This window comes from Salvia hispanica, chromosome 4 (genome assembly GCF_023119035.1).
Source record: "Salvia hispanica cultivar TCC Black 2014 chromosome 4, UniMelb_Shisp_WGS_1.0, whole genome shotgun sequence".
NCBI classification, from domain to species: domain Eukaryota; kingdom Viridiplantae; phylum Streptophyta; class Magnoliopsida; order Lamiales; family Lamiaceae; genus Salvia; species Salvia hispanica.
The window spans coordinates 46,153,520-46,175,030 of record NC_062968.1 but is presented as its reverse complement, the minus strand read 5'-3'; the positions used below and the strand labels follow the sequence as shown (position 1 = coordinate 46,175,030).

At 32.8% G+C, this 21,511-nt stretch overlaps 2 protein-coding genes and 1 long non-coding RNA gene across 3 annotated transcripts; all 3 read left to right on the top strand.

The window, feature by feature from the left end:
- The first annotated feature begins 354 nt into the window (after positions 1–354).
- On the top strand, positions 355–1,752 carry LOC125218786. Its single transcript, XR_007176027.1, has 3 exons — positions 355–557; positions 647–802; positions 1,527–1,752. It is a non-coding gene; the product is annotated as an uncharacterized LOC125218786 (long non-coding RNA).
- A 2,039-nt stretch (positions 1,753–3,791) lies between these two features.
- LOC125218571 (RGG repeats nuclear RNA binding protein A-like) lies at positions 3,792–5,179 on the top strand. Its single transcript, XM_048120258.1, has 5 exons — positions 3,792–3,927; positions 4,023–4,332; positions 4,417–4,543; positions 4,609–4,758; positions 4,866–5,179. The coding sequence occupies exons 1-5, from the start codon at positions 3,792–3,794 to the stop codon at positions 5,082–5,084; spliced, it is 942 nt and encodes a 313-aa protein (XP_047976215.1). The 3' UTR covers positions 5,085–5,179.
- Positions 5,180–13,650: 8,471 nt separating this feature from the next.
- On the top strand, positions 13,651–14,163 carry LOC125221207. Its single transcript, XM_048123332.1, has one exon. The coding sequence runs from the start codon at positions 13,651–13,653 to the stop codon at positions 14,161–14,163; it is 513 nt and encodes a 170-aa protein (XP_047979289.1).
- Positions 14,164–21,511: the final 7,348 nt, after the last annotated feature.

Sequence of the window (21,511 nt, the reverse complement as noted above, 5' to 3'; positions counted from 1 at the left end):
GTGAAAGTATGTGGAATTCAATATTTTGGATATGTTTTAGGAAAGAAAAAAATGGTTACCTTTCTACGCTTATATTTATAGAGTCCCATTATTCACAAATCCACTCTTAAAGACCGAACTAGAGACCAAATTTGGGCCCTTAGATCTTAAATTTGATGGATGAGATTAGATCATTAAGGGTTATTTTTCGTAGTTCATTATATAAATAATTTACTTCAACGCGGGGGTATTTAGGTCCTTTCGCATTGGAGATAAAAAATTTAGGGTTAAACCCATCCTAAAAATTTTACTCATTTCATATTCCCGCCTCTGCTCCTGCGCTACTTCTTCTTCTCCAAATCTCCAAATCGATTCATCTCACTCCAATCGATTCATCATCAACTGAAATCGATTCAACAACTTCATATCAGTAATCGATTCAACATCTTCATGACAGTTGAAATCGATTGTACCAACGATTCAGCATCTCGAGTCGCCGAGTTCAACATCTACAGCCAACGAGTTCAAATCCGATGACGATTCAAAAATGACTCAAACACTCAACTCTACTGCATCAGGTAATACACTGTTTTGAAGCTTTGCATAGTTCAAAAGTTTAATTTACTTCATCTATTTGTAAATTGGTTTATGATTTTTGTCTTATAAGTTTATCAAGTAGAGCCGAGGAAGGTCAACATAAGCTTCAAATATACTCATAGGCCGATGGACAAATCACAACTGGTCGAGAAAGCAAATCCTGAGGAAAGTTTCTCTACTGGTCGGTCGGAAGCAAATATTGCAAGTCAAATCCCTCCACCAAAAGGTAAATGAAGTGATAAGTTGTTATGAAGTAGTAAATTCATAGAATGAAGTTAGCTGTGTTTTATGAATTTGTTAACTGTACTGTATGAACAACTTAACCTATTTGATGAAGTTATAACCTCACGTACTGAAGTAATGTAAATCGATTACTTCACAATACTTTTGATATTTGGGAGAAAAGGTATAAAAAAATGTGGCTGTGTAAATCGATTTAGTCCATTTCATGAGGATGTTACTTCATTTCACAAGGCTACTTCATTTGATGAGGCTATGAGTTTGGTGCTTGAATCATTTGAAATATGTGGCAAAAACTAATATGCATCTTCTTAATGTGATTTATTACTTCATAATTTGGAGATCAAATCGCAAAGGAAAGTTCGTCTGATGTTCGTATAAATTTTATTAAATGTGTTGTATGCATATTTTGCTAGAAAATAACATTGAATGAACTAACTAACCTATTTGATGAAGTAGTATTCAGAGGATGAAGTAACTGTGTTGTATGCATATTTTATGAAGAAATAACAGTTGAATGAACCAATTCAGCTATTTGATGAAGTAATAACCTCATGGAATGAAGTAATATAAACTGACCTATTTTGTATGTACATTTAGACCTTTAATGAACTAAAGAACCTAAATCATGAAGTTCCGAACTATTTTAATGATGTAACATAAACTATGTTTCAAATGTTGAATTGTTGTTATGTGTTTCTTGTATATAGGTGAAGAAAACAGTGGGGTCCTCTAACTCACAGTTGGGTGAGAAATCAAATTTGAGGAGCGAGATAAAGAGTTTCGGGAGATGTAGTTGAGTCATGGTAACATGCTGATGAGGACATTTGTGCAGTCCGTTCCCACGCCTAACAAATGGGTGGTGCCCAGAATCACGGCTCAGCCGATTGAGATGTGCTTGTGTGTCAATTTTGGATGATTTCTTGTATTGGACAAGTTTGTGTTTTTTTTATTAACTCTGTTTGAAGTAATATTTTGAAGTATAATGAAGTAACTATCGTACTGAATGAACTATCTTTTACCTTGTCTTTTATTAACTATGTTTGAAGTAATATTTCAGTATGATGAAGTAACTATCGTACTGAATGAACTATTTTTTACCTTGGCTTTTATTAACTCTGTTTGAAGTAATATTTCAGTATGATGAAGTAACTATCGTACTGAATGCACTATTTATTAACTCTGTTTGAAGTAATATTTAAGTATAATGAAGTAACTATCGTACTGAATGAACTATCTTTTACCTTGTCTTTTATTAACTCTGTTTGAAGTAATATTTCAGCATGATGAAGTAACTATCGTACTGAATGAACTATTTTTTACCTTGCCTTTTATAGACTCTGTTTGAAGTAATATTTCAGTATGATGAAGTAACTATCTTACTGAATGAACTATTTTTTATATAATACTACTGGCAGGGTCTTCATGTACAAATGGCAGATGTTACATCGTCATCAAACTTCAGTGTTGACGCAGGTCTTATGGAAAACTTAAAAGCTAATATAATGGAGAAGGTAAAATCAGAATTTTCAGAAGTATACATCTCAAACAATGAAATAGCTTGTCCTTGTAATGAATCATTTTCTAAATCAATATCAGGATTTGAATACACTATGTGTTGTTCAACATGGATCAAATGTGAGATCGCATATAGATAATGAGCCAAAGGATGATGGAACCAAGGTATAAATCTAAATTACATGACTAAAAATCTTTATCACCCTACTACACACAACATACAACCATGTGACATGATCCCTTTACTTGTTTGATCCATGTTTACAATGTCAAACCTAACAAGCACTGAATACTTTTTACTTCATTATATTTATAATTTGGTTCATTATGTAGAAGATCCAGTTCGCAAATATGAGCTGCGAACTCCAATTGCACCAATCCGTTCACAATCTTCAATGACAAAATATGAGCTGCTTCACCACCCCCTTCTCTGTGAAAAACACAATGCCATCTTTCTTCTCTCACTAGTCTCTGTCGACAACCTCTATATACTCTTTTTTGCTTCTATCCGATTGTATCCAGATTCACGACAATGCTGCCGTTGCCGCACCACCGCCTTCTCATGCCGCTGCTCGCCGCGGCGGCGGCGCTGGCGCTTATATTTGTATCCGTCGTCCTCTACCGGAAGATCACCCGCAAGAGGACCGTTCCGGCTGATCTGATGAAGCCTCCGTTTCCGCCACAACGCTTCTCCTAATCGCTCCTCCGCACCTCCAAATCGATCGAGAATTTGATGAAGATCGCGATTGTCCGGCGATGCAGATCGTGGATTGATGAAATTGCAAAACGATCGTGAATTGAGGAAGCAAAATTGTCCGGCGATGGAGATAAATGAAGATTTAAGTAGATTACAGGAAGAAGATCGATGAAAATCGATGGAGATCGACGAAGATTGAAGAAAACCGAGATCGAAGATTTGAGGGAGAGATGAAACACGTATTTTATTTTAGGAGAGTTAATAAATTGATTTCCTAAAATACCCCTCAACAAGGTTTTTTTAAATAAAATAATTAAATAATGGTAAATTAATCCTAACCACAAGATAAAAAAAATGGAGGGCCATAATTAAGTCTAACTTTTATTTATTATTATTTTTTTTAATAATGGACGTAACAAAGTTTAAATGGGGTAAAAATAAGGATTGAAGGAATATATGCGTAATAGTGGAAATTATTTACGTGGTCACAAAGGCAGGTTATATAATATTTTTAATATCACACAATCTTTGTAAATTAATAGCAGAATGTGGTTAAAATTTATTCCAGATTTTGCGTGGTCACAAAGGCGGATTATATAAATTTTTTAAAAATCACACAATCTTTGTAAATTAATAGCGGAATAGTAAATATTTATTGGAGATTTTTTGCGTGGTCACAAAGGCTATTCATATGTAAATTTTCCATGTAATTGTCTATATATAGAGATATTAACATACACATTAGAGACGTGGAGGCGGAATGAACGCCTTTTCTCTTTTAGAAGGCCATGACACCGACGCCGAAGATTTACTCGCCCGCCTCTCCGCCGCCATCATCGCAAAGGCGGAGAAAAGGAAGGACAGCAACCACTTGCCGTCTTCTTCTCTCGATCATGGTATATTATTTGATTATGATCTGTTTTTTAGATTATTTTACTTTCTATAATGTTTTGATAATTTGAATCTTGAATTTGATGTTAATGCTAATCAGAAAAGCCAAGCGATAGCAATAGCCAAAACAAGAAGATAAATGGAGCAATTGTAAATAATCAAAGACAAAACAACATATACGTGCAAGGCAGGAAACCCAATAATGGTCTGAAAAGAAGCTCCAACTACCAATGGAGACGAGTAGAAGAAGATAAAGCCGGGTGGCAGACGGTTGGAGGGAGGTCTAACGGCTATCAAAACAACAGTAATGCAAACAATCTCCCGAGAGAGGTTGAGAATGGTATTGAGACTCAGATTGATCAAAATTCACCCGAGAATGGCAACGCTTCTGATTCGAAAAAGGGACCAAAGTAATTACTTACTACTCTTTTCGTGAAATATTATGTACATGTTTTAGTAGTATGTAGTTTTAATTTTATTAAAAATATTTTTAGGGATGAAACTTGTACAAAGGAGATAGAGATATCAGATTCACCTGAAGAGGAGGCAAGGAAAAAGGGATTGGAGGCAAGGAAACAGGAATTGGAGGCAAGGAGACTGGAAAGGGAATTGGAGGCAAAGGTATTTCTTTTATTTTACTATGGTGACTAATTAATTAAGACTAATCAATTCTTGTTAAATTACAGAAAATGACACTGAAGCAGTATGAGAAACTTGTTAGGGAGAAGAGGAAGGTTCTGGAATCAATGAAAACTGAAGAGCGGAGGGTCGCACTTGACAAAGACTTTAATTCTATGCATATCATTGCAAAGAAGAGTGAAGAAGAACCTAATTTTGTTAGTACTGTTTAATTACATTATATCCTATTCATCCAATTTTTTTTTTATCAACTCAACTATATATATGCCTTCATTTATTTATTGTGCATACTTGTGTTATTCAGATCTCTTCTGGAGACAAGCAGAAGAAGACAATTCGTTCGTCTTCATCATCTTCATCTTCTTTTAAAGCCCAAAAGATTATGCTACCGCAACCACCACCAAGGCGTAGACAAGACAACGGTTCTAGAAACCAACCCGATGCCTCTCCGAACGTTGGAAATGTTGTTATTTTGCCGCCACCTTCTTTTGAAGATGACCAACAGTTTCCAGCTCTTGCTTGATTGCTAGTATTTAATTGAGCTTTTTTTTTAGAGTGAACTACGAAAATGGTCCCTGAACTATGGGTTTATCTCGTCCATAGTCCCTGGACTTTAAAAATATCGTCAGTAGTCCCTGGACTAAGGATTTATCTCGAAATTGGTCCTTTTGGCTTTTTTTGGTACGAAAATACCCTTTGATATTATTTTGGGGTTTAGGCAATTTGGTCTTTTTACACTTTTAACATTTTAAATCTGATGGAGTATTATTTTAGTTATGTACTAACTTTGATATTATTTCAAAATTATCATTCTTCTTCCATTTTGTTATCCTTCACTGAATTTGTTTTTTTTATTTCAATATTAGATTTAATTTTATAAAATTAAATTTAATATTTAGATTTTTAAATATCAATAAATTTTTTTAATGAAAACTATTAATTCATGGACACTATAAATATTGATTAAAACTATTAATTTTTGTTATTTAATATAATATTCAATTGAATTGAAGAAGTACAGAAAAATAATATTAATCATGATGGAAAAATAAGAGTTATTCTATTTAGCCTCCGTTCGGTTGTTATAATTGCTTGTGATTAAATATTATGAAGTTGAATCCTACTTAAAATTTTATATAGGAGTATTTTTGTTGAAATTTTCTAATAAATTTTGATTGTTTTCAAATTAATAAACGAAAATTATATTAGTCTTACATTAGATGCATATTTATTTCAGAATAAATTGTGTTATATAATCTATTTATGATTAAAACTACTATTAAATATTGATTAAAACTAAGACGTTGTCATACCTTATTGATTACATAGTATTATACACTATCAAATATTGATTATAATTATTAATTTTTGCTATTTAATAATTTTTATAATTAAAAAAATTTATTGATATTTAAAAATTAAAATTTAAAATTTTGTAAAATTAAAGCTAATATTGAAATAAAGAAACAAAGTGAAGGATGACAAAAGGGAAAAAGGATGATAAATTTGAAATAATATCAAAGTTAGTACATAACTAAAATAATATCAGATTTAAAATGTTAAAAGTGTAAAAAGACCAAATTGCCCAAACCCCCCAAAATAATATCAAAGGGTATTTTCGTACCAAAAAAAGTCAAAAGGACCAATTTCGAGATAAACCCTTAGTCTAGGGACTACTGGCGATATTTTTAAAGTCCAGGGACTATGGGCGAGATAAACCCATAGTCCAGGGACCATTTTTGTAGTTCACTCTTTTTTTTATGGAAATGTTCGGCATAAATTCAACATCTTTTTGGGTGGATATTGTTGGCTTTTTTAGTTAGTACACAATTTTTGATTATATATTTGAATGCATAAAGTGTTTTAAATAATAATAATATATAAAAAGAAATATGGAGTACTATATAGTAATTGTGCCAAATAAAACAATAATGTGGCTAAACCATTGATTATATAAAATTGAAACCACCACAACACAAAACATTTATAAATAAAATAAAAATACACAAAACACCAATAATGATCACTAAAACTTGGGTCAGTAGAAATTTGGATAATTGATAAACATAAAAAAATTTGAACAAAAGAGATTTGAGCAAAATGTGTATTTAAAGAGGAAAATGGTAATTTTGGCTATCATCCATTTTTGAAAGAGTGCACTTAATGGTCAGGTAAAGCCCAATTTTATAATGGAACTGGCCCAAAAGTTTTTTAGTTCAGAAAAAGTCGTACATTTAATGATTTAATTAATAGTTAATTTAAGGAGAAATTTTGTACGTCAGGAATTACCATTTTATTATCCACTAGTAGTTTTCATGTCTATGCAATGCGCAGTGCAATTTTGTTCCCCGTAATACGAAAATTAACCAATTAAAATGAAATATAAAAATAAACAAAATATACTACCTTAGCCTCTTTCATCTTTGAGTTCAACGCTGTTAGTACATACAGAAAAATTCAAAATTCATGTAATTACATTTAAAAAAAAATTTATGGAAAAAATCAGAAAATGTTAAAAGTTTATGTATTTATATGCAAATAACCTGGTTATAATTAACTTACTACTCTATCTAATTCACATTAATTTTCGGTACATGCATAAAAAAATTTAAAATTATTAAATTTCATCACAATAATATACACAAAATTTAGAAAAAAATTTTATAGACAACCGCAGTGATATTATGTAGAATAAAAAAAATTATCAATATTGTTACAAATATATGAGTACTAATCTTATATCCATAAAGGCGCATAAAAACAATTGAAGTATATCACAATAAATCTGATTTACACCAATAAAATGACAAAATATACCTATGGAGTATAAATTATTTATCCTAAATTTTGTTTTTATGCTTACTAATTTTTTAATAAAAGTATGCACTTTTTATTTCTATTGAGATATGACTTATTCTCCACTAATAATATTTTATATTTTTTTTATTTCTCTCGCAATTAACCAATTGTGCATTAAAACTCATGCTCAACTAAAAGTTTACTCTTGTAGGGACGAATGGAGTACTAATTAATATTTATTAAAATATTTTATCAACGGCATGAAATAAACAATTAATAAATTCGTATTAAATTAAGAATAAATTATATTCCCTCCGTTCCCCATTAGGAGTTACACTTCCGTTTCTGCACTCGTTTTATAAAAATGATAATAAATAGTTAAAGTGGAGAAATGGTAAAATAAGATAGAATAAATAGTTAAAGTGGAGAAATGGTAAAGTAAGAGAGAGACTAATGGGGACGGAGGGAGTATTATACTAGATGTTTAAAGTTTATATGAGAAGTCAACTTCTCGATATTTTTCTATTGATGGCTAACAACTTGTGTCTTTTAATTTTTAACAAATAGTCATGTTTCCTTTTAAAATGGTATTCGTAAATAGTTCAAAAACTCTCATTTAATATTAGTCTAAATATAGACCAAGCACGTACTCTTTAATTTGTGGTATTAAAATCATAGTCGAATCCTTTTAAAAAATCCCATAAATTCATTTTAGACGAAGAAATAAAAGTAGCTTGGGGTAAGACATTCGTGAGTCAATATATATTTTGTTTCTTTTAATTTTAGTGTTTTCTTTTGGATGATAAAAAATTTACAGAATATATTAGGAAGTACTATATGATGAAATAATGTCAAATCTATTTAATTTATAACTACGCGTTAAATTAATTTATACGAATTGTTTTTTATTAAAGATCTGTTTTTATTACTCCCACTATATTATCTTGCACGCCCCTAGATTTCACAAAACAAGGAACAAGGGGAGCAACTCGCACCGACCATTGAATAAATTAATTCAAATTCACAAATATAATAAGGAAAAAATTTAGTCTAGTAATAATACTCCTAATTACTTAATGCAACAATTATGCGTTTCTCCTTGACATTAAAATAAACTCACCAGCTCAGCATTAAACTTTAAACACTTTTTGGTTTCGACTTTAAACACTTCATTTTGTGATCATTTAGTGTCTATGATTACCTAATTAAAGAATGGGAATATAGTAAGTTAAGTGTGAGAAAATAAATTAAAGAATAATAAAATAGAGAGTAATATAGAAAATAAAATAAATTAAAAGGAATTAAACGTCTTGAAAATTTTGATATAAAGAAAAATGATCACTCTTCAATAGCATGAACAACAAAGAATTATGATTCAACTGTAGTGTAGCAGATAGAGTCAACTGTAGTGTAGCAGATAGAGTCAACTGTAGTATACTTATATACTTTCTTCCCATTATCATGATCATGCATAAAAACATAAAACTGTTCCACTTAATTTAAACGAATCTCAAGACACCATGAATTTTTTTGATTCCAGCTGCTTGTTTTTAGCAAAAAAATAAGAGAAGGGAAGGGATAGCTTTTGCGTCCAATTTTGGATTGTTTATTTAAATTAAATATTTTTTTCCAAGTATATAGTGTTGTGAATCTTGTGATATGGTAGTAGCTATTTTTTTATATACTACTTCTTCCATCCTACAAGAATGTACACTCTTTCCTTTTTTAATCTATCTCACAAGAATATGCATTTTTTAATTTTAGAAAGTATTTTCTCTTTAATAAGGTGGAACTCAGTCTCCGCTAACAATAATTTTGTTACTTTTTCTCTCTACCTGTCTCTTACCATACCAATTTTACACCAAAACCTGAGCTGAATCCAAAGTGCATATTTTTTAAAGCATCCACAATAGCGGAACCGGTAGGACTAGTGCACGGACTAGCGGTTAGGGCGTCGGGACGTCCACTACTGGAGCCGCCTAACGGGCGACGAACGAACGGATAGGACGAGCGGTCGTCCGCGAGTCCAGGGCGTTAGCCGATCGCTCGTCTGCTATTGTGCTGACGCGACCGGAGAACGTGTTTTTCAAATTTTTTTCAACTCTATATATACGGCTCGTTGCACATCATTTCATTTGCACCACTTGTATTAACGAGTTTTTCTCTCTCTACTCTTATTTCTATTGAAGATAAATGGAGCACGACAATGATTCTCCCGCCACGAGCGAGTCACAAACGCCAACGTTCCCCGTTGGAGGTGGGGGAAATGCGGCTGGGATGGCAGGGATGATGCCCGAGTATTTCAATATGTACCCTTGGATGGCCACCGGGATGGCGGGCATGAGTGCCATGATGACGAGCGGGGTGATGCCTAGTATGATGGGCTGGATGATGCCCGGGATTGGGGATGTTGCCTGGGATTGCAGGGATGAGCGGGATGATGCCCATGATGGGGAGCGGGATGATGCAGGGCATGCCTGCCGCTGCGGGGGTAGTAAAGTGGAATGTGAGACCCACTTTTTTATATATTTTTTATAATAAAATGAAAGTTAAACGAGTTAGTGGAATGTGAGATCTACTTACCATTATGATAAAAATGAAGTGTGCCAATTATTATGAGACGGATTGAAAAGAAAAGGAGTAACAATTATTATGGAACGGAAAGAGTATATTTAAATATGCCCACTCGTTCAGATTTAAAAGTATTATTTCAACTAAAAACATGAGAAGATAACATACGCTTAACTTCTTATTAAATTTGAGCCTGAAAATGATAATCATGAAACAAAAATTGACACTTGCTACGTCTATCCCTTAAAGTAAAAATTATCTTCATTCTAGATTTTCTTTTAAAAATTAAAAAATTTCTATTTTTAGATGTGTATCTCAAAATTAACTAACACTTGTTTTTTTCATTTTTTCTTTTCATCTTTTTTATTTTACTCATTTTTTTTTCTCTTTTTTTACTATATTTATTATGTATTAAAACTTATGCTATTTTATAGATTTTTATTATTCAAGGACCGAGGTAGAACTAGTTTATTTATTTAAATACAATTGCATTTTTGTCTCTCTTTTCCCTTCGGATAAAATGGATTCTAACAAATATTTATAACTAAAAAAATATAAGTAAAATACTACCGTAGCATTAAATATTGATGGATGAAATATAACTGATATGTAATGAGGATTCAATGAATGTTTCCAAAGTAAAGCATTCTGAAAATACTTATGAATATTTAGATGATAAGACAGAATCCTGATATAAACGTTGATTTACAATAGAAAATTCAAGATCGGATTTGAAGTTACGTTTTGAACTTTTTTAATACTATTACTAAAAGGTTGTTCAATTTGAAAAATTATATTTTAGAATTAAATATATGTTGTATTTAGTTTAATATTAAATATATATTGTATTTAATTCATGAGATTGAATTTCATAACTTAATCTTAGATGAATAATTATGTGATAATATTAGCCATAGTCACTTCTTTAATAAAAATATTCTCACAATTCAATTCTAGATTATATCTCATTATTATTTTGTCCAACAAAGAAAAGCCCCTTAGAATAGTACTACTAGTCCCTATTCCCAAATAAGAACTAAATATCTCGCTAGAAAATTAATACTACTTCACTTATGTCTAATTGGATAGACAAATTTTTCGATTGAGGCGATCATATAGTAAATTCACCAATTTCATTAATAAACCCCTGAGTATCATAAACCCCAATTTAATTTATTTGTATTATGTGACACAGGTTGGCAAAGCCGCAAAAGGAACATTGACAATTTGTTTAGTTGCAGACAGGGATGTCAATTCAACTCAAAATTTATGGGTCAGTCTGAATAGTCCAATAAAATTAGCGGGGTAGGATTGTAATTTTTTGACCCGAATATAAAACGGGCTAGCCCGAATGAGTTGGCGGGTTAGACAGGTTGGCCCTAACGGGTTGTGGGTAGGCCCGACGGGTTGCGACTTTTAATTAAAAAATATTAAGTTTTAGGGGTTTTTTGTATTTTTTTAGTTTCAGGCGGCAAAATCATTATTCTTCTTCAATCTTTCATTTTACACTTTTTCACTCAATCTCACACTATCAATTTTCAAATTCCAACCTGACTCATTATTCCATCGTTCCATCATCTGTCATTACTATCCTACTACCAAAGCCAATCAAAACAAAGTTTAAAGTTAACCCATCAACATCTCAATATATCTATCATTAATAATTCATGTTAGATATGATTTTAATTTTCATAAAAAATTAATTATGCACAATGTCAAAATAATGACACGAACACAAGCTTTAATTAAAAGTGATTGATTTAATTTTGATTTATCTTTATTTATGTTGTAGTTGATCGAGATAAAAGGCTTCTCTATTGAGGAAATTATGAAAATTTGAATATTTTATGATTCTAAAACTAAGAAGAAAAAATATCTAAAATCTAAAACTATTTTATAGAGGAAAATTTTGATTACAATGATTTATTTCTGAAAGTTTTTAAGCCTGAAATCCGGCGGGTTAGGATTAAGGTTGAAAACTTATGACCCGAAAATTCATAATCCGAATGGCCCGCATTTAAATAGCCCTAGCAACTTGAGTGGATTGGCCCAAACCCAAATGGGTTAGCCTAATTAACATCCCTAAATGTAGGAAGAGTGTACATGTATTTAACTCCTTTTCAAGTTGACATCACTGACAAAAATATGGATTATGTCTTATTGCTCACTATTTAGGCTCCTAATACTTCATAAGACTAATAAGGCAAATTTCCAACATTATATTGTTCTCCAGGAAATAAATTAAAAAGAGTATTTTACATGAACTCTTTTAAGTTTAGTTTTCATTGAATCAAATTCTTCTCATCACCAACGCGGGATAATCAATAGTAATAATTAATTAATCTCTTGAATTTTCTCGTATCTCATTTATAGCTCCATTTTTGTGAACAACTTTAGTCTTCAGCCCCTCCTTGTAGATAGGCACGAGTTTTGAAAATGTTAACAAAAATGAGTGAAAATAAGTTAGTGGAATATGAGTCGCATTTGTACATATTAGTTATAAATGAAAAATAAGGGGAATGTGGGTCCTAGTACCATTTATAATGAAAATGAACTTGAACTCTTATTTGCAGACGAACTAAAATGAAAACGAGTCATCTATTCATGGACGAAGAGAGTATTTCTCACTCACTGAGAATCAATTTAAAGAAAATGAATTAATATATCACAATCATCTACTCCGAACATAGATCGATCGTATGAGTATTCATATAATTTCACAAATTAAATGTTCTGTCACATGAATGACGCAGTCAAAATTCTTTAATCGGTCACGATCCCAACAGCTAGCTGCATTACTTTTACTGGTTTGCTTTTGATTTGTTTCTCTCTTTCTTAGATTTTTTGTTGTCTTCTCTTTTACGTGCCATCTTTGTGGTTCATTGCTGTCGTTTTTTTTCTTTTTTTCTTCTTCATCTTGTTATAATTGATCGTTGTTGTTTTACATTCTATTTCCTCATTATTTGGTGGTTTGAGATTTTTAAATTATAAATAATATTAACTTTTTTTATTCCTATTTATTAAATGATTCTTTAACTATATTTTCTCTCTATTTTAATAAACCCCATTTCCATTTTCTTTTAAAGGAGAATTGCCATGTAAATAATAACTTTTAGTCAACTTCTAATTAATCTTATAATTTATAAAATTAACTAATTAAATCATAAATTTTATACATTTCTCCATTATACCATATAATCAAAACTTTGATAAAATTTGTTGTGACTTTTATAATTTGCATCATTATATCTTCAACAATTAATCAATAATCATATAAAATTGACCATCATAATATAGAATAATGGTAAATATATCCAGAAGTTAACCAAAAGTATAATTTAAATGATAAACTTCATTAAAATTTTAATTATATGAGACAATTAAAATATATACAACAATTATAATTTTAATTAGCTACCGTTATAAATTACGAGCTTGATCAGAAGTCAATCAAAAATTGTTATTTAAATAAAACTCCCTTCGTTCCCTTATAGTTAAGGCGAAACTTTTCGGCACAGAGTTTAAAAAGGATATAGAGTGTGTTAAATAAATGGATAAAAAAATAAGAGAGAGAATAGAATAGGAGGTGTATAAAGTAGAAAAAATAAAGTAAAAGAGTGTAAAGTAAGAAAGAGAAAAGAAAAACTAAATAACTTAACTATAAGGAAACTTTCCGAAATAAAAAAAATGACTGATCAACTATGATTAGGGCATCCGCAATGGTGCGGACGATGCGACGGACGATGCACGAGACGGTGCACGGCTTACCTGGGATGCTAGGGAGCATCGACTGTATGCACTGGCAGTGGAAGAACTGCCCGACGGGGTGGAGAGACCAATTTACCAGTGGCTACAAGGGCAGCCACCCTACGATGATTTTGGAAGCCGTCGCTGACCACCGCCTCTGGATCTGGCATGCCTACTTCAGTGTAGTCGGGTCGAACAACGACATCAATGTCCTCAACTCGTCCACCCTATTCGCCGATCAGTGCAGGGGTCGCGGCCCGAACATCGAGTTCACTGCCAACGGCCGCAGACATCATATGGGGTACTACTTGGCCGATGGCATATACCCAAGGTGGTCTGTTTTTTTGAAGACGATCAGTTGCCCAATTGGTGAGAGGAGAGTCTTGTTTGCGGCAAAGCAGGAGTCCGCGCGGAAGGATGTGGAGCGGGCTTTTGGGGTGCTCCAATCGCGGTTGGCAATCGTGAAAGGTCCGGCGCATTTCTGATACAAGGAAGTCATCGCCGACGTCATGTATGCGTGCATCATCATGCATAACATGATAGTCGAACAAGAACGTGGACATGTCACCGATTGGGTGGATGATGAAGCCGGATCTAGCTCCAGCACGACGACCTCGCCTGTCACTCGAGGATTACCGATGGGCTTCGGTGAGGTTCTACAGCGACAGGCCTCAATGCGCAACCAACAAGACCATACTCAGCTCATGACCGACATGATTGAAGAAGTTTGGAACCGCAACCGCCGCCGTTGAAAATTTGTAGTTTTTTTATTTCGTATTGTAATATTTTAATTTTAATGAAATGAAGTTTTTTTTTCCAAATTTTGAAGTATTTAAATATTCAAATAATAGATAAAATGCTTAGGGCGTCGCTTATGGTGGGCTATATTCCGCTCCACTGTAGGTGGAATGGGAGGAGGATAAAATGCTGACGTGGTGGTGTATAGGGTGTCGCTTGGGGCTTCGCTTAGGGCGTCCAACTGTGAATGCCCCGAGGGGACGGAGGAGCAACAATTTTTCCTTTTTTTTAATGCTAAGGGAGTAGTATGTTGTCCTTATTTTGCATCTTTCTATGATAACAATCTGCACGAGATATAATGATTGTTAAAGAAATTCAAAGACCGCATAAAATCAATCATTTTCTCTGACATAAATCTTTAATTTCCCATCGCATAATTTGTCGTGATTGTATGTATGACTAGGGGTAAAGAATCCGTGACAAATTGGAATATTATTCATCCATAAACAAAATCATATTTCCAAATATAATATCTGGTGATAAATTAATTAATCACATATATTTGGTAGGCCATCACTTCAATTGTTATTAAATGCATGAATACAACATTCCAGATGAACTCTTACAGCTTTACTATTGGTACCTGTAACTTGTTCATAATCTTGATCAACATGTTATTATAATGAATGTACAACATACTGTATAAGATTCTCCATCTTCTACGGTGTTTCATTTTGGTTATTAATGTTGAATGTTTTAAAATTACTTCATTATTAGCATTGTTTTAGCTATAGAATCAATGCGTGCTTATGTCAGAATTAATGGATCCAACAAACCTGGTCATTTTAATTAGGATAGATCATATTATATACCTCACCGTCCTTGAAAAGTATGAACGTATGATTTGAGACAAGTTTTATGTATAATTAGGAATGTAAGAGAGAAATTAAAAGAAAAAATAATTAAAATATTGTTGATAGAGAATGAATCACATCTCATTAAAAGCATTCAAAAATACCTCGTGCCACTGTACTAAGCCCTCCCACAGCTTTCCCATAGCCCTCCCAATAGCCCTCCAATTTAATTCATTTTAATTGTTGCTGTTTATCAAATATTAAAAAAATAAAGTGCAATGAGTTGTATAGAGAGTAGAAATTAAAAAATTTTAAAAAAAATTAAAATTAAAAATCGGAAGGGCTCGGCAGTCAACGCGCAATAGGCGCCGTCCCACTGCGGTCCGGGCTCGGCCACCGCCATGCTATCGGCACTTCCTCTCTCCTCGGGAGGACTACGCTGTTCCAATGGGAGTATTCCCGGAAGGCTGTGGGAAGGCGGTGGGAAGCGATCCTATAGTGAATGCTTTAAAGAGAAATGAATTTTCAAAATTTGAAAGTTCATACTTTTTAGAGATGAAGGAAGCAAGTCATCGATGTTTCGATGCATTAAAATATTTTTGTTTTATTTAGGACGATTATAAGTCAAACATACAAAAGAAAATAGAAATATTAGCACCTAATATCATGTAACTTTTAAAAAGTTGAGTTTTCCCACAAACTTTGAAATTGACAAATAATATCACGAACTTTAGCCCGAATTTGTTATTTCCCACAAATGAAAAAATTCCGGCAAATAATATCATGATACAAATTTTTTTCATAATTTCTCGACAACAACTTTGAGAGTTTCAAGTTTTTCAATCTTTGAGAATAATTTTTCTTAAAGCACCCCCCAAACTTTTATAAGTTTTATGATATCAGGTGTCAATATCCTAAGGAAATAATATATGTTCTTAATTTTAATGTGTAAGATGAAGTTGTTGAGATTAACTATTGATACGATCATAGTCGGAAAAAAAAGAAACTATTTACAATGCACCGCCTATCAAGATTAATACTGAGTCATCTAACCTGATCTAACTACGTACCACCTGACTATACAGTACGACACAATAATAAAACAGATGTTGGTACTAAATTAGATGGAGTACTATTCAAGAGAATATATAATTACCATTGAATAGTAGAGCACTGGAGCTAATTAATAGCGGAGCTTGGGGTAAATATGTAATAGTGATATAGATTTTTCATAAATATGTGACCTCAACCGTTTGGTTGGTTATTTACTGTCAACGTTTCATGTTGTTCTACTCATATTTTTACCCCCAAAAAATTAAATAAGTAAATTCATAATTGGCCTTTCGGCATAAGAGTCCGACCAGACCCTATTTAGGCGGACACAGGTTAGAATTTTGTGCAATCATTGACCTGCTCAAATCACGTTAACATTTTTCAAACCCTTCAAAAATACTCCTACGTCCCCTGTAAACTGATGCATAGTTGCATTTTTTTTTGGAACGTCTCAAGTTAAGTAAATCATTTCCTTTTCTTATATTCTCTTTAACTTTTTTCATCAATCTTACTCTACTCTCTCCGCTTAACTAACAAACTCATTTTCTTAAATTTCGCATCGAAAAAAAATATCTCATTTAGTGAAGAGCGGAGGGAGTACTTTGTTTAATCTCAAATTATCAATTTTCCATTTAAATTGTTCCAATTCAAGTACTTGATCTTATTTTAGCAAAAAATAAATACTTTATTTTCTCTTACTTTATTATCTCTTCTACTTTATTCTCTCAAATACTTTATTTTCTCCTCTTAACTCAAGTTGATTGCTTATGATAGGACGGAGGGAGCATAAATATTTTCATACACATGTACTTACTTCATCATCCATCTAAAAATTCATTTTAACTTAGCACAATTTTTTAAAAATTTGACTTTTTAAAGAAAAATGCACAATTAAAATATTGAAAATTATTTGACTTGTAAGTCCCATTTTTAGTAGTCCATAATTAATTTTTCATGGAATGTAAGTGAAAAAAGTTAGTGGAATACGAGGTCTGCATACTAAAAATGAAAAAAAGGTTAAAAAAGTGTTTAAATCGTGAACAATCCAAAATAGCAAAATAGATCTTTAAATAGCAAATAAAGGAGGGTATATGTAAGTGACCATATACAATACTTTACTTCCTCTATACCAAATTATTTGACACATTTCATTTAAGTATGAGATTTAAGAAATTAATGTTTAGAGGTTAACTGAAAAACAAATAAGTAGAAGAAAAATTACAGTAAAAAATAAAGAGAGTAAAGAATAATAACAGTAATAAAGTTTTTTTTTTAAATGTACTCCCTCCGTCCTAACTAAGTTGGTACAAAACTTTTGCGCACAAAGATTAAGAAATTATTTTGAATAAATGAAATAAAAGTAAAATAAAATAGGAAAGAGAAAAAAGTAAGAGAGATAAAGAGAGATTAAAGTAGATGATGAAATAAAGTAAGATAGATCAAATGTTTTATTTTTTGCCAAAAAAGGGAAATGACTCAACTTTATTGGGACGTCCCAAGAACACGACTCAACTTAGTTGGGACGGAGGAGTAGTAAGTAGAAGTACTGGCTAGTAAATAGAGTAATAAAGTTTTTGTAAAAAAATGTACTCCCTCCATTCCATGTGAATTGAGCCATATTTCTATTTTAAAAAGTTTCAACATAATTGAGTCATTTTTATTTTTAGTAAAAGATAATCATCTCACTTACTTTATTCTCTCTTCACCTCTCTTATTTTATTACCCAATGCGTCCATCATTAGGAGTCTCTTCATCTTAGCGGGGTGGGTTTTAAAAAATATTAAGAAAAATGGATGGAAAAAGTTAGTGGAATACGTGTCCCGCTTATATATAGTAATAATTTTAAATAAAATGTGAGTGGAATGTGTGACCTTATCGGGGGCGGATCCAAGAATATAAATGAACAGGGGAAGAATTATATGTAAGGGAAATTTGAGAATTTGAGAAGGGACAAATATAAAAAAATTATTAAAAAAATTGCAAACTTGACAAAATAGCATATTTAAAAATATTTGAGGGGCATTTGCCCCAGCAGCTTGACATAAGGTGGATCCGCCCCTGAACCTTAGAGTGTACACAATGATGTGGACAAGGCTAGTGGCACAACCACAAAAAGTTGTCCACAACCACAAAAACTTGTCCAACCCAATAGTGAACTTGTCCACAACCACAAATCACATTATTTTATCAATTGTTGTTATATTTTTGTATAGATATATATGAATGGGAGTGAAATATGCAGTATTTATAAATAAAAAATCGAAAAAATCAACAAAAAAAAGATGATCGGCGCCGCCGCGGCTCGCCGGGCCATGCAATAGGCCGCCGTCGGCAACGCTACGGCCCCGGTCCCACCGCTTCAACCTCTTCACCTACTCCCTCCCCCCCCCCCGCCCCGTCGGTTGGACGTGTCCCTGCCGAGGAGGCGGCGGCCGCCCTATAGTGGACACTCTTATTACCATTTTTAGTGAACCATGACTCTTATTTATGGACGGATTAAAAGGAAAAAATGAGATTTCTATTCACAGACGAAGGAAAAGACTTTTACTCTATTCACCATCCGCTTAAAACATTATTCTTAAATTTCAATTTTATGTTGAAAAGAAACGTGCATATTAACAAGGAACGGGGAGTAGCAAATAGAGTAATATTGCAAGTAAATAAATAACCAGCCAACAGATATTTTAAAAACTTTGACTTTAAGGTCCAGCGACAGCTTCAGTTGACTCCAATCATTGAGAATATTAAACTCAAATGGCCACTGAAATTAGTGGGCGGCGGCTGAATCCAAAGCTGTGAAAATTATGTGGATTTCAAGGCTCTTATTTCCGGAAAATTATATACTTATTTTATTTAGTTGAGATATTTTTTAGCACTAAATTTAAGAAATTAATTTATTAATGTTAAAATAAAAAAATTAAAGTAAGAGAGAATAAAGTAAAGATATGAAAAGAGAATAAAATAAGAAAGAAAATAAAGTTTTAATCAAAAAAGGAAATGACTTAACTATCTTAGAGCATCCACAATGGATGCCCTAGTGAAAGCCCTAGTGAGAGCTCTAGTGGTTGCCACATCAGCATGCCCTATCTTTCTGCAATGGTGGAGCTCTAGTGGATGCTCTATCTCTTATTCACTTTTCATTGCAATTTTAAATTATTATTTTTTAATTTTTTTAATTAAATTAAAATACCAAAATATATTATATTAAACACCACAAATACAAAAAATAAAAAACTACATTATTTAATTTAATAGTGAAACTACATATTATACTTAGCTAAAAAAACTACATTAAAACTAAAATACTAAACTAAAAAAAAAAAAAAACCAAACTAATCATCTAAATTTGGTGTGTGAAAAGTGAAGAAAAATGGAGTATCTGTAGTGTTTTTAATTAGGGTTTATATAATTAAAAAAAAAAGGAAAATGATCGGGCTCGGGCATCGGCCTGCAATGGGCGTCCGATCTCACGCCCGATGGATCGGGCGAGAGATGGGGCGCGACCGAACTCTCGGTTGTCCTCGGGCATGCCCGAGACTTGCAATGGATGCCCGATCATGTCCGAGCCCGATCTCGACCGATCGGGCATCCATTGTGGATGCTCTTAGAAAAAAAAAATTATGACTCAACTATCTTAGGGCGGAGGGAGTACTATCTATCCCTAGAAGTACTCCATTAGTCCCCCATTGGAAGTCCTGGTTATTCATTTTAGTTCATCTGCCATTAGGAGTTTCGATTCATTTTTACTATAATTGGTAGGTAAACCACATGTTCCACTAACTTATTCTACTCACATTCTTTTACTAATTTACTATAAACTGGGTGTGTCGAAACGGGTATCCGCACCCGACTCGTTGGGTACCCGCACCCGATTTAGCCCATAAACCCAGTGCCGATACCCATCCCACTACATATCGGGTAGTCCCGATATCCGAGTCGGGTAACCCGCATCCGACATTGCGGGTACCCGACCCGAACATATATTTTTTTGTGATTCATTCATTTTAATACTATGGTTAATAGTTAATATGTGTATACTGCATGTATAATACTCCCTTCATCCCAAATTAAGCGACTCACATTCCTTTTTGGGACGTCCGAAGATAAGTGAGCCAGTTCCTTTTTTTGGTATTCTCTCTTTCGTTTTCTCTCTACTTTATTAACTCTCTTACTCAGGGACGGATGTACATGCATCCTACAAGGGGCAAATGTCCCACCTCAAAAAAATTCATTAGTGCTATTTTGATCATTATTTTTAAATTTTTTTTGAAATACCATTATAAATGCCCCTTCTAAAATTCTTAAAATGTCTTTGTATAGAATTTTGCCCCACCTATACAGAATTTCTGGATCCGTCCCTGCTCTTACTCTATTCACTTTCCACTTTACTAACAAAACTCCATTTCCTTAAATCCCGTGCTGAAAAGTATTTGCCCACTTATCTTGGGACGGATGGAGTATATAGATATGTGCGCTACTGCTATACTTCATTATATTCTGTGTGTGTAGTACTGTTGTATGCATATAATAATATACTCATGACTTACTTTATATCCATTAATGACATAGAATAGAAAAATAAAAGATAAAATACACGCTGTATGAAGATAAAATACATGCGGTATATTAGGTTGTGTGTTGGAAAAACAGAAAATGAAAGAAATAGAATGGAGAAATGAAAGAAACACAGGTAGAATAGAAGAAAGAACAGGAGATTTAGAAAATAAACCCTTCATAAACTAAAATGTTGAAATTAATTGATTAAAATATAAATTAAAAAATCCTAATCCTATAACAATCGGGTATTTTGGGTGTATCCGTTACCCGCAACATCCAAAATTATAATACCCGATCCCGACCCATTTTTTGATGTCGTCGGGTAGCGGGTATCCGATAACCACCGGGTATCGGTCGGGATAGGAATTACCCGTTACCCGTTACCCGTTACCCATTTCGACACCCTACTATAATATATAAAAATATGTCTTACATTCCACTTTTTTTCTCCACCCACTTTCTTTTATAGTATTTCTTAAAACCTGTGTCAAACTCAAATTGGACTCCTAATGGAAGATGGAAGGAGTATGAACTATCCTAATTTGTACATCCCTAAAAAAATATGGACTTTATAATTTTGGTATATGATACGCTCGCATTTTGTACTATTTTAAGGCTATTTTGTGGTCCG

Bases quoted from the DNA above. Each gene is read 5' to 3' on its own strand.
- LOC125218571 (XM_048120258.1), top strand. From the start codon at position 3,792: ATGAACGCCTTTTCTCTTTTAGAAGGCCATGACACCGACGCCGAAGAT. The intron at 4,333-4,416 runs GTAATTACTTAC...AAATATTTTTAG, and splicing joins GATTCGAAAAAGGGACCAAA to GGATGAAACTTGTACAAAGG. The intron at 4,544-4,608 runs GTATTTCTTTTA...GTTAAATTACAG, and splicing joins AAAGGGAATTGGAGGCAAAG to AAAATGACACTGAAGCAGTA.
- LOC125221207 (XM_048123332.1), top strand. From the start codon at position 13,651: ATGGTGCGGACGATGCGACGGACGATGCACGAGACGGTGCACGGCTTA.